The 16,021-nt window shown below is 41.8% G+C and overlaps 1 protein-coding gene across 4 annotated transcripts in view; it reads left to right on the top strand.

The window, feature by feature from the left end:
- The first annotated feature begins 5,910 nt into the window (after positions 1 to 5,910).
- Positions 5,911 to 16,021, top strand: part of SMPD4 (sphingomyelin phosphodiesterase 4) — a 277,112-nt gene continuing 267,001 nt past the window's right edge. For 2 of the 4 annotated variants that reach the window (XM_069215134.1, XM_069215137.1), the window contains exons 1-6: positions 5,911 to 6,023; positions 8,568 to 8,651; positions 9,912 to 9,998; positions 12,461 to 12,603; positions 14,229 to 14,304; positions 14,412 to 14,520. In XM_069215134.1, coding sequence (XP_069071235.1) covers positions 8,613 to 8,651; positions 9,912 to 9,998; positions 12,461 to 12,603; positions 14,229 to 14,304; positions 14,412 to 14,520 — 454 coding nt within the window. In that variant the 5' untranslated portion in view covers positions 5,911 to 6,023; positions 8,568 to 8,612. The other 2 variants (XM_069215136.1, XM_069215135.1) reach the window with 2 other exon arrangements.

Here is a 16,021-nt window from a genome sequence, read left to right on the forward strand (position 1 = left end):
GGGGCCCAGGATTGAGAGAAGAGCAGAGCCTGTTCTGAAATGCCCTGCCTCTGTCCTTTTAAATTCTCCACACCATTAGAGATAAGTGCTGCTCGATCACCAAAAGATGAGGAAGCCCAATTGGATCCGAAAGTAGTTCTGGGAAGGACTGAATTTGCGTCAGAAGTTTGCACTATAGCGACATTGCTTTTGGGAACCATTACTGTGCCTTCCAAAAAGGGGTCACCAGAACTATCTCGGCATCCTGACAACACACTGAAAAGAGAACACTCTGAATCATCACAAACGGTGGAAAGGCATAGAGCAACTTCCCCATCCAGGACTGGAGAAAGGCATCCAAACTCTCTGTCTGGGGGTCTAGTCTCCAGCTGTAAAATAGAGGGAGATGTCTGTTGAGGCGAGATGTAATTTGATCTATCTTTTTTGAATGGACCCCATACCTGATTAGGGCCCAGAAAATGTGAGGATGGAATCAAGAAGAAACACAGAGTTCAAGTCCGCCACAATGTTCATTTGACTCGGAAGATATTCTATTGTAACAGTTATTTGACGTTCAAGGCAGTAATGCAAAAAACCCTTGGCAGTTTCCACTAGGAGCCACAGGCTCGTACCCTCTAACTTGTTGATATATCTCACTGCAAGATATTGTCTATTTGGAAGAGTATACAACATTTCACTCTACGGGGGGGGAACAATGGTTTCACAACAAATACCCCTGCAAGGAGCTCGAAACTGTTTATGTGAAAGCAAAGCTCATCCGGAGACCATCTGCCTCCCACTGTCGCCAAGCTCCGCCTCGTACCTCAGCCCCATTGCTGGCATCTGATTTTTAACTACCTCCGGAACACAGGAAAATATGGCCTTGCTTTTCCAGGCATCCATATAAACTAGTCACAAGGAGATTTCCATCCTAGCTACATCTGACAAAGAAATGCGTTCCAGTAGGACATCCCTTTCCAGAGATGAAGGATTTTAAGCCCCTGAAGGGCACGATAATGGAGAGGACCTGGAAAAATAACCAGAGTGGAGGACGTATGAAGACCCACCAGCCTTGCTAGAATCCTCAAAGATATTGTTGGAGAGGCAAGGGCTCTCCTCAACTCTGTTTTGATGGTTGTAATTTGTGTAGGCGGAAGTATGAGCTGTTGTAGAATGGAATCTGCTTGAAAGCCCAAGAACTCCAGCTGTTGAGCTAGAATCAAGAGAGACTTCTCAGAATTGATAAAGGCCAAATCCTGAAGGAGCTGAACCACCCAAGAGAGATGGAGTACAACGTGTCCTGATGTTGGGTCATGATGAGGCTGTCGTCTAGGTATATTATTAGACAGACTCCCCTTTCCCTGAGGTACTGCACCACCAGTCGTAACAGCTTGGTGAAACTCAAGGGGCCAAAGAGAGACCAAAGGGAAGAGGGGAAAATGCATACTACTGTTGACACCAACGAAACTGAAGGAACCTCCTGTGAGGTGAGAAAACAGAACCGTCAAGTAGGCGTTGTTCTGATCCCTTCCTGTAGGAGGTCTTGAAGAAGGTAAATGCCCTCCTTTTTGAAGTGGCAATAAACCACCTGAAGAACTGAACTGTCTGAGGTTCAGAACTAAGTGGAAGCCTCTATCTTCCCTGGGATGAGGAGTTGTAGGAATAATTGCTACCTTTCGGAGTAACTCCTGAATTTCAGAATCTATAAAAAGGCTTTCTGACTGGGAAAAATGTAGAGGAAGTGGGGACACCTCCTGAGACGGAGTCACACAGAACTCTGGTTTGAATCCCTGCACTGTCTCCAGTACCCAGGAATTCTGCGTTATTTACTCCCAATTGTGAAGACAAAATTCTATTGTGCTCCCCAGTGTGACTTCTGAAAATGATACAATCTTTACCTGAGTAAGTGTACTCTGATGCATTGTTTCCACCATGGCAGGAACCCCTGTGGGATTGTCATTGGCTTCTATGAGCAGAGGAGGGGTAGAAGGTATTGGCGTTAGAGTAGGAAGCAGCTCCTCTTCTTCGCTATGAGTAACCTCAGGTAGAGGCCTGAGAAAATCCTCAGCCTGGCGCATGGCCCCTGTAGAGCTCGGGTCTTGCACAAAGGCCACAATTAAAGCCAAACAGGTCATCAGACCAGCCTCAAAGGAGGCTAACTCAGCAAATAATTTACACCTTTCAGCGGAAATGGCACAATCGGCATTGCCAAGAAGACATAATGTATGCTGGGACCATTCTAACAGAATATACTAGTCTATCTGGGTGTTTGCATCCTTGGCGTGAACAGCTAGTTCCAGATTTTTTTGTGATGGGTCCTGAGAGGTCCAACAACTTGTCCTGGTTGCCACACGAGGCGAAATCTATCCCTTTTTTGGGTTCCTTTGCACATTTCTTGAGGAACGTTGCCACAATAGGGTTGAGATCTGGAGTGTCTATGACTTTGCCAGGAAGAGACAGCCTAGGGCATTCCTAACGCAACATGGTGCACACCTCTCTTTCAAAACCTTTACGCAATCAGGGACTGCACTTTATGTGCCACCTCAAGGCAAGGAACCCATTTGGAAGAGCGTGGGTGGATGATATCATCAGGATTGAAATGAAGATTCTTAGCAGGCGAACCAGCCCGGTTTTCAACGGTATTTTGGGCCTTGCGTTACCGCTTGGAAGATGTGTGGAAATCTTCCTGGGATAGTTCCGAAGCAGATGATTGGGAGGAAGAATCCGCCAAGCCTTGCCTCAAGTCATGAGAGTCCTGAACTGCCTGGCACAGCTGAAGCGCCACACTTGTGGTCCAAAAGAACTGGTAGGGCCATTTGTTTTAAAACCTCAGCATGCGGCCTTCCAGCCGCACCTTTGTGAGAAGGACCAGGCTTTGAGGACTTTACCTGTAAAGGGGGGATGTTTCTCGAAGAGCTGGCAGCCAGTTCCATCCTGTCATAGTATATTAGAGGTTCAGTAAAGGGGCACAGAACTTTGATCAATGCCCTCTTAACTGAATTCGGCACATGGTTGTCCAGTGCCTCCACCAATCATTTCTCCACCTGGGGTTCATATGGAATGTTATAGGAGTCATCCTGGGAAAAAAGTGGACCATCCTGATGCAGAGCAACAAATCAGTAACTCCAGAGAAGTTTATTCACTGAGGAGGACATGGGATGAAGGGGGGGTGGTATTCAGCCAGGTGAAATCAGCAATATCAATGCTGAGGTCAGCAGGTCAAACTGAAGGAAGCCATCTGGTTAAATCCCCCCTAGGGCAAGGCCCTGCCTTGTTTAATCAGCTGTGTTTGGCATAAAAAGTGGATAGGAGTGTATATGTCCACTCTGATCACTGGCTCACAAGGCGTTTCCGAGACCGAGTGCATTTGAGGAAGGTGTGCTATAATGCTAACCAGCGGTCAGTAGAGAAAGAGGACTACGTCCTCATTGACGACAGCTGCGTTTGCTCTGTAGTCCCTGTTCCCGCTCCATGATGGCTGGTAATCCAAGGGATCACAATCCCTTAGTACACGTCTAAAAGTGCAACCAAGCCTTATTATGTCAATTTACAAGTCAACATGAAAACCTTTGTTGTATTCAAAGGCCACTTCTTAATAAGGAGGAGTCAGGTAGGCAGTTCACATGCATAGGGGTTGTAGATTTATTTAAAGGTTACAGGATAAATTACAATGCAGTATGAGAATGTCACACTTATCTGATTCTGTGCAGCAGCAAAGAAAGAGGAAGGACTGTGGATTTATGGTGTTTTATATGTGCTGATGATACCTGAATGGTGGAACTCTATGGAGGATGGGCACAAGGCTAATGGGAAATGTAGTTTATATTTCTATTTGCTTGTTTTATTGCTGTGTTTAGTAGCAAAAGAAAGAGATACATAACTGGAAGCCTCTAGTCCCGCCATAGAATCACAGAGCATGAAAAGGGAATACAGAAGTGCACCTAGAAATGCTAGTACTCTTCCATCAACAGTATTGCATTTATGGTGAAAATTGGCTGTACCCTCTCAAATTAAAGAAGTGCTGGCCTCTAACTCAGGGTGTGTGGAATTCCTATAGCCCGACGCCCAGACCATATTGTTTGGGGACAAGGACAACAAGATTTTATGTTTATTTTGCCCTTGGGCCAAGACAGCCCAACCCCATGCAGCACAATCCCCTTTGGATGCCAGTTTACAGGGAAGGGAACTGTCTGCAGTTGATGTAATATTTATGTCCATATGTTAATGCTGTTCAAACCTGTATTCACAGTTCATTAATGCAAAGCCTTTATTACTAGGGTGGGCTCTCTAAATAAACATTGTGAGGTCACACTGCACTACTGACCCAGTAAAAGTAAGTGTAGACATGTTTGAAAAGTTTAACAATATGAGGCTACATATAACTCTCCCAGAATGCTTTCTGATTATAAGCAATTGTTTGCAGAAACTTGTAAGCAAGATTGATGATGTTTTGCTTTCAAAATAAAATGTTCAGAAAAAAATGCAAGTAGCAAAAACATTTTGCTAAATTACTGTGGCACTATTCCTTTGAAGCATCATTTAGGAAAATGTGTTGAGGCATGCTATTATTTAAAAAAAAATCATAATGGAAAATCAGTGTAACCAATCTCAACAAGATTATGGGAAACATGAAAATAAACAAATACTGGCAAAGCCAACTGATCAGACATTGGTTGTCAGTCTTGGTTTTGTCAAGGCATGTCTTGTTTTGACATGCTTTTTGTAACACTTTATTGATGTGGGAGCTGCAAGGCCCTCACCATTGTAACAAACATCGGCAACAATTTTTTTGGTCTCAAAAAGCACTTATTGCCATAGTAGTTCCTGGCCACGAACAAAACTACTTAGTGTGCCAATATGCTCCTTGAAGAAGAGCAGAATGCTATCACTCCCAGTAAAGCCAACCAATAGATAAAAGTGAGAAATAGAATTTTAATAAAAACAAAATGTCTTAGTTAATGCCAGACCTAATCAGGGCCCAATTCCTAAAGAAAGTCACAGAAATGCACCAGTGGTATATGTCCATAGTGGCTTTCATGAATTCACAGACGTAGACCAGGAAATCATACTCCTAGAAAAGATTTGGGAACTGTATTTTAGCACGAGCAAATATGCATGTGTAGATTTGCCCAGGCGAAAATCTATTAAGCGTTTACAAGTTCACTTTCCCTACTGGAAGAACTTCTACTTCTGCTCGTCAGGAGTAAATGTCCAATCTTTCTCAGTATGGGAAAAGATTAGAGAAGACCTGGCGAAAATCCTTAAAACATGCAAGTTAGTAGTTTTGCACAGACTCAAAGGCATTCAGGCCCTAGAGCCATTACATACTGCTTCCTCCAGCCCCAGTATGTAGATGTGCAGAAAGGTGGCAAAATAAGGAAATTGCTATAGTAGGGCTTGAAACTGCTAAACTTCAAGCCTTTATAGCATTAGCCCTGTCATATTCAGAGAGGCTATTATCAGAGCTCTTACATGAGATTGCTGCCATAATTTGTCCACACTACATGGCACCAAAGGGACAAGTAGATTTTTTTACATGTCAAGTAGATTTAGGAAGCAGCCTGTCCCATGGACAGCTAGATATTATATTAAATTCCACACCCCTGTAACTATGCATGGCTTTTTAAGGCAGAACCTTACAGGTTGAATTTGCTAGTCCTATGAACTGATTCCCCAGCTTTAAAAGTCAGCGGGGCAGAGCCTGTTTGAGTAAGAAAGACAACGCTCCAGTTCGAGAAACCCTTTAGCTAACCCTTGCTATTCTGTTGCACACGGGGCGCGTGCGATTTACTATAAGTGTTGACCATTCATTCCGATTGAAAGAGAAAGCGCCCAATCCAAAATGGGTGCCACCTCCAGACAAGTACCGCAGTCTTTTTTTGGTTTCCATGACAGCTGTGACAGCTCTTCCGAGCCCAGCCAGGCGCTCGCGCTAGGACGTCATTGGTGTGCGTTGCTGAGGTCTGGCTGTTGCTTTGGTTCTCACGGTCGCCGGGTGCTTGCGTCAGCGCGGCGGATTGAAAATCATAACCGGCGCTTGACGGGTGAGTGGTTCCTGGGAGAGCAGGTCCAGGTTGTTTAAGTCTATCACTTTATCTGTGTGCTAGAAGGGCCAGACGATTTCTGACGTTCAGCTTTGCTGCATCGCAAGGCGAGGGTAGCCGGTTGGTGGCATACACAAAAGTAGGACAGTGCTCTCTGGCGTTCATATATGTTTTATGATTAAAAAAGGGTAATAACTATAATTGTGTTCATATGCCATTTCGTGCGGCACTTTTCCCATTTCTATGCTCTATAAATAACAGATGTTACACTTAGTGATTTTAAGAGTTTTCAAGTTTCCTATGGCCATGGGTCACTTAGTGCAGGCTTTTGCTTTGCATTCTTGCACTTGTAGCGATGATTTTATAAGTTTCTACCAGTGGTACAAGTTCCACAGTGTGAACCAAAAACTTGAATTGGATGAGCTACTCACACGTTGACCTGGGAAACTTGAGAGGAATGAAATGCAATGCCTCCTAGTTTTCTGGGTGCTGTAGGGTGGAAGGCGGGTGTTGCCTTGCCAGGAGTTGAACTCAACAAGCGTTAAACTCACTAAAACACCTTACTGGGCTACTCGAAGAACAAAGCTGGAGCAGTGCAAGAACCCTGTGGATGCTTAACGACTTGTGGGCCACAAAAGCTGCCCATCGCTGCAAAGAGTGCACAGAAGATTAATGCTGGGCATTTCGTTGGAAGGATTTACACCGGGAAAGGGTTATAGGAGCTACTTCAGTGTCAGAATGTGTTGTTGGATAGCTAAGTCAGTAAGCAATTGAGAGTGCCTACAAAGCAAAGGACAGCTTTGAGATCCTGACGGGATAAAGCAATTTCTGGGAACAGAGTCCCTAACTGGACGCTAAAGCCCTCCGGGCAATACATGCTTGAAAGATCCCCTACCTTCCAATACTGAATTTAACCTATGTCAAACTAATGCCTTCTGGGGCAGGTAAAGACCGTATGAAAAGGAGTTTGCTCGATGATTATAGATGATGGTAATATCGAAATTGTGTTTATGAATGACATTTCCTCCTGAAAAAAAATAGTATCAATGCCTCTTGCCATATATTATGAGAATTCTGTAAGTCACTGAGGAGTTCCATCACAAGAGAGGAACATGTCCGAAGGCAGAATTCCTATATAAGGTAATGGAACTCTGTGAGGACTTGCAGTACCATGTATGGCAGCCGGGTACTTTATTCCTTATAATACATGATCATTCCATCACTCTCCCACAAACCGCTTTAATCCTTGGTGTCTTGCCCCTTCATGGTCATCGCAGACAAGAAGATTAATAGCAGAATCTGTACTCTGAAATTAAACATACCAAAACAATACTTTTTGCAAAAACGATATTTGAATCACTTTAATGTAAGTCAGGGTAATAATGTTGTGGCTAAGACGTAGCAAAACCTGTAGAGAGTCTATCTTCTTCAGTGACTTAAAGCATGGAAAAAATAAACATGCTGCCATTTTATTTTTCCATGCTGCTGCTTAGTATTCATTATACAAAAAAAGGCAGTTCCCGATTTCCTTGTTTAAATCACAGCTGTAATGATGGTCCTTCACCTGTATTTTACCTTGCCTGCAGCAGGCATTGTGACATCAGAACTCAATTGTAATAAGGTATTACAGTTGAGCAGGTAGATCATTTCTTTGTTGCTGGAGACTAGAAAAGTCACGTGTAATAACAAAATTAGAGGTAGGCTTTTATAAAGGGATGGCATGCTCCCCTGTATTATGTAGTGATATGTAATATAGTGAAAACAATTTTGTAAAGAATGGGGCATTACAGTGGCGTGTCATTACATAAACTCGTATTTTTTTATTATTTTTTTATTCAGGATTATATACAGTTTACAGCAGACAAGAGTCGGAAAGGAGTGTGCGCCTTGCCAGGGTCGAGCCTTAAATGAGGGATTAGAAAAGACCTTAAAAATACTGTGAGCTCGACAGGAGATGCAATTGAAGATGGTGCAGAAGGGCTCTAAAGCATGGTGCTCAGAGATATTGGGGAGTAGCGGGCCCAGTAGATACAGAAGTATGGGATGCACAAGGACAGGGGAGCAATAGGCATCCATTGGCAGCCTGTGGTGCATAGTCCCAGCCTGGCGGCACCTTTGGGGTCAAAGCACTTTCGGTGAACACTGGTGGGTCAACAGGCACCTGAAGCGTATTAGTAAAAAAAATAAGCTGCAGTCATAAACCAATAACTTTGAAACAGAACCTTAATTTGGACATGAGCTTAGTGTTTTTGCAGTTAGGCAATAGATTGTTATCATCTAATGTAACAGTGAAGTGACTGCTTCAGAATTGCATCGTTGTGTGCTTTGGAACACCAGGGATAGACTAACTCAAGATGCAGTAAGCTAGCACTAAGCTACTGTCCAAATGAAGGTTCTCTTTTTGACTTATTGGTTTTTGACTGTAGCTTATTTTTGTGCTCATTTCAGTAAAACTAACATTAGATTTTTTTTTTTTTTTAAATGAATACACTTATTTGGTATTAAGCTAAGATTTCTGTATGTTATGTGTTTCCCTTCTTTCAGAGTAGTGTGCCGAAGCTTGCTGCTCTACATTAGGGATAGCCCAGTATGGCTGTTCCCTCTTTACATCAACCAAGCTTCCTGCTGGTAAGTGGGAGCATCACTTCTATATGTATTTGTGTATATGTGTATTTATAGAAATTTATAGAGAGTGAACTAAAAGAGCAGTGGAGTGCCGAATGTGAGCTACAGTCATAAGATGCCTCTTAGGATCGTTTACACATTGGTATAGCTTTCAAAGATGGTGAGTCCTCAAAGGTGATGAAGACTTACATATTCAGATAATCCTAAATTTCAAGAGGTTTGTCGCTGTCCAGTTCTTGCTTATGAAAGTTCATCACAGCTGTTTTTTAAAATGTTTTTTTAAATGTTAATAGCTGAATAGAGCTTAGCCAAACCTAATTGTGTCCATGTTTGTTGTGTCAGGTCATATGACTATGCGAACTGTCAGCACAAACAGCAAATACAATGTCTTTTCTTTTTAGAGCTTATGTACCAGATATTTTTTTACCAATTTGTTGTTTATAGAATGGATCACATGGATGATTTGGTTAAATTAGTATTTTTTTTAATGATAGATACATACTCCAAAGCCTAGCCATTGTACTCCTAAAAACAGTATGCAGTTGGATTATTTAATTCAGTTACACATTTCGAAAGCATGTTCGTTTTTGTTCAGCCATCTTTATTTGTAAAATTTCATTTGAATCACTGTCACTCGTAGCAGTTAAAGTAAAGGATATTGGCATAGTTTCTCGTGTTTCTGCCATACTTAGTATTGCTCTGTGTTTTTATAATATTGGGGTGAATGCTGTGAGCCAAAATCCTAATGGGGCACACATGTGAATGAAAAATATGTGCTACAACCGGAGTCAACTTGTTATCTAGTTTAATTAAAGTGTGAGAGTTCATCGGTTTGCCCTTAAGGAGTACACATAATTGATTGGAATGGGGCCGATTATTGATGCGTTTGTATAATAGGAACAACATCTGTTGTTTCATGTGGGGAATAAAAGGTTTTTGTGTTGTGCATAGTGTAGTCTGTGGCAAAACATAGATAGTGATGAATTCCGGCCAACATCATCAATTCGTATTCCGTTGTAATATTTTAAGTGACATCCTACTCTAAAAAAAAAAACTGGTGCTTTTGATAACTGCTACTTTCATGCTGTCTTCTGTTGTATCTTAAACAGATTAGACCACTTCGCAATACCTTTCCTTTCTGACCACTCAAACTCAATCCACACGTAATCACCTATATTTTGTATATGTTTTGCTTTTGAGGTTTAGTTGTGTCCTGACTAATGGGTTTCTCACTGCCATAACATACTTTCTCTCTTGTTGCAGGCAAGTCTTAAGGCAGACTGTGTGACTAAGCCCTTTGTCCAGAGGTGTCAGGATTTGGTTAAAATCATTGATGAATTTCCTGCCAAGGTAGTGTTTTTTTTTTTTTTTTTTTTTTTTTTTTTTTTTAATATAATGGTTCAGTTAAACCGAGGAGAATTTCTCCATCCAGGCCATGCAACTGTTCTGTATTATTAATTTGTGTGGGACCTTTTTTTTATTTTAGTTTAAGAACACCTTCTGAAATTAGACTCTGGCTTTGATGCCTTCTGTACACAGGCCTTCTTTAAATTGAGTGTCTTAATTATTTTTTGGGTCAGTTCAGATGTGCTTGGCACGAGTTTCTGTATCCCTTTCTGATTTTTGTGTTGTCGGTACATATTCCTACCACATCTGTTTTGTCCTCCTCAGCGCTACATTTTATTTTGTATAACCCATCCTAGTCTATATGGTTATTTATAAAATTTGATGACTGCCTTCTTGCCTTATTGATTTGTTCCTCCTAATGTGCTATGCTGCTTAGTCACCCGCATATCATAACCATACCCCACACACCTTTACAACTACTAATCAGTTTCTCATTAGGGTTGTGGTGGGTGTCTTCACTTCCAGTTATAAATCCACCTCTCATCTTCTGCCTTTTAGTGCTATTCCGACCTTCAGCCTCTACCTGAGGCCAATCTTCTTCTTTTCACGAAAAACCCATTCCACCTCACTTAACCCCTAGGCTACAGTTTACTGAAACTGTGCCCTTTATGGTCTTACACACACTACAACCTGTTGTCTGTTTTTATGGTTCTTCAATAATTCTAGGATTCACTCACATTATGACTTTTATTGTTGGGTCATTCGAACCAAGAATGTTAGATGGCAGCAAATCAAAGAGATACCACGGAAAGATTTCTTTAAACCTTTTTAGCCAACAATAGCATGAAGAATATACAGTAACATGTTTTGTTTCCAGTGATAAATACACTCGGTAAAAGCTGCAGCTTCAACCTTCATTCTAGTTCAAATAAGTGAGCAACCATGAGTGAAATCTGTGGACAACACAAAGTAAGCCTGAAGCTGATACATGACCCACACTCTAAAGGTATGAAAAGCACAGCCCGCGTATTGCGTGCCTGGCCCAGGTGAATGTATAACATAGACAGCCCTATCTAAATTGAACTGCCTGAGAATGGTTCTTGTGTTAGGAAAAGTTTTTGCCGTTTCATAGCAGCGTACCTAAGAGGTGTTATCAGTTAATTATTCCTGAGCTGATGAAGCTCTGATTTGGCTATTCTGGAAGATAATCGTATCACTTAAGTCTTGGTTACGAGTGACCTGTTAAATGTCGACACCTGTGCAAACACCTGGTTGCATAGCTATTGGAGTTAGGAGTTTGTATGATTCACCCTCCACCCCCACATGTCGGCATGTCAATCCTGCCCACATTTTTTTGGTTGAAAAAGGCCTGTTTAATACCATGAGATGCTAATTTTGGTGCGGTAAGTGCAAAATTCTGCTTGATACGTCTCATTGCTACGTTGTTCTTCAGGTTATCTTTTTAGTGGGTGCAATAAACAATGCAGCACTCCTAACGGAGGCTTAAGATACACTTCTGATCTGGGAGCTCTTAACTCATTGAGCTATTGTGAAAGTGTTTCAACTATTTCATAATTGCATGTTTTAGTGTGGCTGACAGTACTTGCCATCTTTGTAACCTGGGAACCCAGGTTCAAATCCCGGCCTCAGCTCTGTGCTCAAGATCATGTGATTCTAGGCAAATCACCTAATCTTCATGTGCATAAAAATGTGATATTTATTTGTGCAATTCCCACTTGATGTACACAATCGAGTCAACCCCTCCCCCCCCCCCCCCCCCCACACACACACAGTGTACAATGCTCCGTTGCTGCTTAGCTTGGTTTGCACTATAATTACTGGCACAGAAAGAAGCAGCAGTTAGAGCCAGCTTAGGAGAGAAAGACAACCAGAAAAAGTGCAAACATTCAACGAGAAGAAGTTGTGTTCAGATTCAGTAGACTGACCACAACGTGCTGATAGCATGGATCCCACATGTGCACAATTACATGAGTGAGTACAACATACAGCTCCTATATGTGCTAACTTCATGAACACAGGGGAACTTGTATTTATTTTAATTGGTTTTACAAAACCTATGACAAAGATTATCCGTATGGACTTGAAGTGTAAAGACTGACAAACATTTTTAAAAGGTGGAAAATATCAAGTTGTCAGACACTCGCCAGGCATACAAATTACTTTACACAAATAGCAATGTAGAACATAAAATGTATGTACTGTATTGACTGGTAGCATTATTAACTTGCATATACATCTCAGCAAATGAGCGAAATCCTTCCAACTGCAGGTGGTGTTCTTTCCCTGTGTGCAAAGCTGCTGTGGGGCATGCATGTTTGAAACGTTTCTTTCACGGGTGCTTCTTCCATTTTCTGCATTTTCAGTTGCCAACGTAGTCTGCATGGTTGGCACCTTGTGCATGCCCGAAGTCCTTCTCCTCTCATGGTGTATGTGTTTACCGATAGGAGCTTCATCCTGTATTCCCATGGCTGGTGGAGATGGTTTTTGGCAGTCTGGATGGCAGTATCATCGGATGGAATCTCCGCTGTTTGCAGGGACGAGGGAATGCCACTGAATTTAATACTGCTGTGGAGTTTCTGCTTCCCAGGTAAGGCCTCATTACAGTTCATGGTGCATATATTTCGTGTGGAGCTATGCTCTACATTGTTTAAAGATTTGGTTGGCATTGGAGAGTTTACAAATCTGATGTAAAAATATTAGATTTGGGCTAGATCTGCATTGAAAGCTATGTATAGCTACTTATTTGCAAGTCCCAACTTGAAACTTTGAACCAGCATTGGATGCTAGTAGGAAATGAATGGCTAAGACTGTAATTGTGCTGAAAATGTCAGGAGATTCACTGTGCCACTTGTTCCATGCTCAAGTAGGGAAGATGCTGCGAATGTAGCAGGCGTCCCAGAGTGAGAGCTTGCCTGAAAGGAGGGTGTTTAGCAGAGCTGTGATTTTGTGAATGGCAGAAATTTAAAACTGCATCTCCACCATGGACTGCTGTGGTAGGGGTGGCTGGTTAACCTTACTCCGAAGATTTCAGTCCGGGTCTCATGGAAGGCTTCCGCACATTGATAGCAATGGGCTTTCTTCTGCCAAGAGTGATTTTGAGTGACAGGTTACGTGGTATAGACTAATGCTTCCATTTGAAAGAGGCGATGTATAAGGCCAGGGGATGTCGCAAGAAGCACAATAAAATAAGCAGGCCTTGGTTGGATGCATTCCAAGATATTAGAACTTAATCATGAATTCCTTTTTAGTGGAAAACACAATGAAACTTACGGAGAAAGCATCTCCATGTGTGACCGATTATATCTGCAGTTTCCTTTTAGTTATCATTGCCATGGCACTCTCTTGTTCTTGCTGGCCTATGGCATCATGCTATGATGTGTGTAAACAGCAGCTACGCTGGTTTGTTGATAAAAGTGGGTGGTGTCGTGAATGTGAGAAGCATTAGACGCAGTGAGATGGGACATTTGGTTTAAAAAGGGAATGTTAGCTAATATAAATCCTAACTGTATTCTTTGCAAAATGGACAGTTCTAGGGCTTCTTGTGTGGACGCTATCTCGTTTTTAATAGATTTTTGGCTCATAATTTAGAAAAAAATCTAAACGTTAATATAAACCGATGTCTACTTCTTTTTATTGGGCTGTTTTGCCGGGTATGGGTGGCACGGTCTGGGTTTGCCAGGAGATACATTATTGGTCTGTAAAGTGTAACACTGCTTTACTTGAATGTAGGTTGCTGAATTGTAATGACAATAACATAATGTCCAAGTGCTATGACACCTCACCCATGCGTGGGGATTTGGATTACGGTTGTGGGTCACGATGAACAGAGTCCTTTCCTAAAAGCACAATGCAAGTGGGGGGCTGTTGATACCTTTAGCCTTGTGAAAATGTTGACCTGTGGAGTAATACATCTGTGCGTGTGTGCGAACACTTGTGCTAGGAGAGAATTAGTGTATGATGCAGGTTCTATTTCTGGCCTGCTGACCTATATGTTCCAGTAGCAGTTTAGGTGTTTTGACAAACGCGATGGCATTTTTCTTGTGGGTATCTTAGCAGCATAAGTGTTTTGATAAATTGAATATAGTGGTATTTTTTGTGGAATCCTTGCTGTGAGCCACGCAGTGAAAATGAGAAGGTCGATTTATGATTACTATACCTCCTTTCATCTGTATAACTTTGGAATGCTGTTCTCTTCTCATGCTTCTTGTGCAGTGGCCCGATGATGAAGCTGGTTTACAAGCTGCAGGCTGAGGAGTACAGATTTGACTTCCCAGTCTCCTACCTTCCAGTGAGTTGTGGTTTCATAGAACGCTGAGTGATCTACATGTTGTGGTGTTTGTGAAATTGAACCGACGATTCCACCTCACCTCTTGCTGTTCTGCTATTTCTTTTCAGGGTCCTGTCAAAGCTTCTATACAAGAACGAGTTCTGCCAGAGTGTCCCCTGTATCACAACAAGATCCAGTTCGCCGCTTCTGGGGGCCTAATCCTAAACCTATCACTCAGTATCCTTTCAGGGGGTGTCCCAGCAGTTAGTCATGGGAGGGTGATGGGGTGAGGTGAGGCGAGGGGAAGCAAAAGTGACCGGATTCCGCCATGGGTCCTCTTTTAGGTGTGCAGTTCTGGTGGAATATTTTTATTCTCTCCTACAATTATGTCTACCAAGGCAGAGATATACTTTAAAAGTTGTACAAGTCAGACTTAAAATCTAGAGAGCACTGTTCTCTTTGAGGATGAAAAGCAGCTTCTTATCTGTCGACCTTTGATATCATTTGTATTCATTATTCATACTTTTAGAATTATCTCTGCTTAAATTATAATACTTCATTAACACAAAGTATTCATTTTGCATGTTAATACCCAACTGTGGGTTTTTCAGTGGTGCTAGGCCAGAAGTTAAAACACCCTTTGCTGGTAAGAAATTGCTGCAGTAGACGACACCAGTTTCGATATCTACTGTCCCTCTTTTGTTTTTTTGTTTTGAAAATCCAGTCTTCTGAACATAAACCACGCACTGTAAATACCTCCCCCCCTACAGTTGGCTCTACCTTCTCACTTACCAATTCAGCCAACATACACATACAGAATAAACTGGAAGAGTAGGCTGTTACAGGTAAAGGAACCCTTACGCATGCATGTGTTTTCTTGCAGTCTCCCTCGTATGTTACTTCCTTCATAAATGTTTGCCCTGCGCATTCTGTATTGTTCCTTTCTCCCCCAAAAGCTGTTTCAGTGCATCTTCCACCCCAACTTTTTTGTTTTGCTCTTATTTGTTTCTCCACCCATTTGAAATGTCTCTGTTGGTCCCTCACAACACTGGCTTCTCCCAACCTGCTCCTCTGTTGCTCCGCCCTTCCCGTTCTTTTAAAAACAAAAACATTGGAGGACTCAGGAGCTGACATTTTTTGCTGTGCTGCTCTGATTAAGAGCACATGTTGAAATCAGTATTTTTCTTTTTTTATTTTCTGCGCCAAGTGGAGTCTGTAAAAAAAACAAATAAAAGGAAACTGTCCGTGCCGTATGCACATGTACTTGTGCATGTGAATGGCATCACTCTGGGCTACCACGGCGTCATGACATGTACATGCCATTGTACTTTTTTTTTCATTCATTCCCCTTCCCCGATGAAGCATTGCCTAAGCCAATAGTTTGAAATGGTGCCACCTATTAGCTTTGAAAATGCTTGCTAAAATAAACTTATCACACTCTGCTCAAAATTATTGAGGTGTTTGAATTTTTAGCCAGCAAATGAAATTCCCTTTTCGCACTGTCCTTGGAGCCATATTTCAAAATTGTCCGAGGTTTCCTTAAAAAGAAACTCACTCCCTGATGCTTGTATGGCACACTCCTACTTTTGCATTTTCTTTGTAAATGACCTTACTTTTTTATTACCTTTTTTGTACATATTTATGTACATCATATTTCTCCTTCTGCAGTGAAGTAATTGTTGCATCATGCTCTTTTTTTTTATGTTGTAATTATTTATTGTAAGAACAGAAAAGTTAC

This window comes from Pleurodeles waltl, chromosome 11 (genome assembly GCF_031143425.1).
Source record: "Pleurodeles waltl isolate 20211129_DDA chromosome 11, aPleWal1.hap1.20221129, whole genome shotgun sequence".
NCBI lineage: Eukaryota > Metazoa > Chordata > Amphibia > Caudata > Salamandridae > Pleurodeles > Pleurodeles waltl.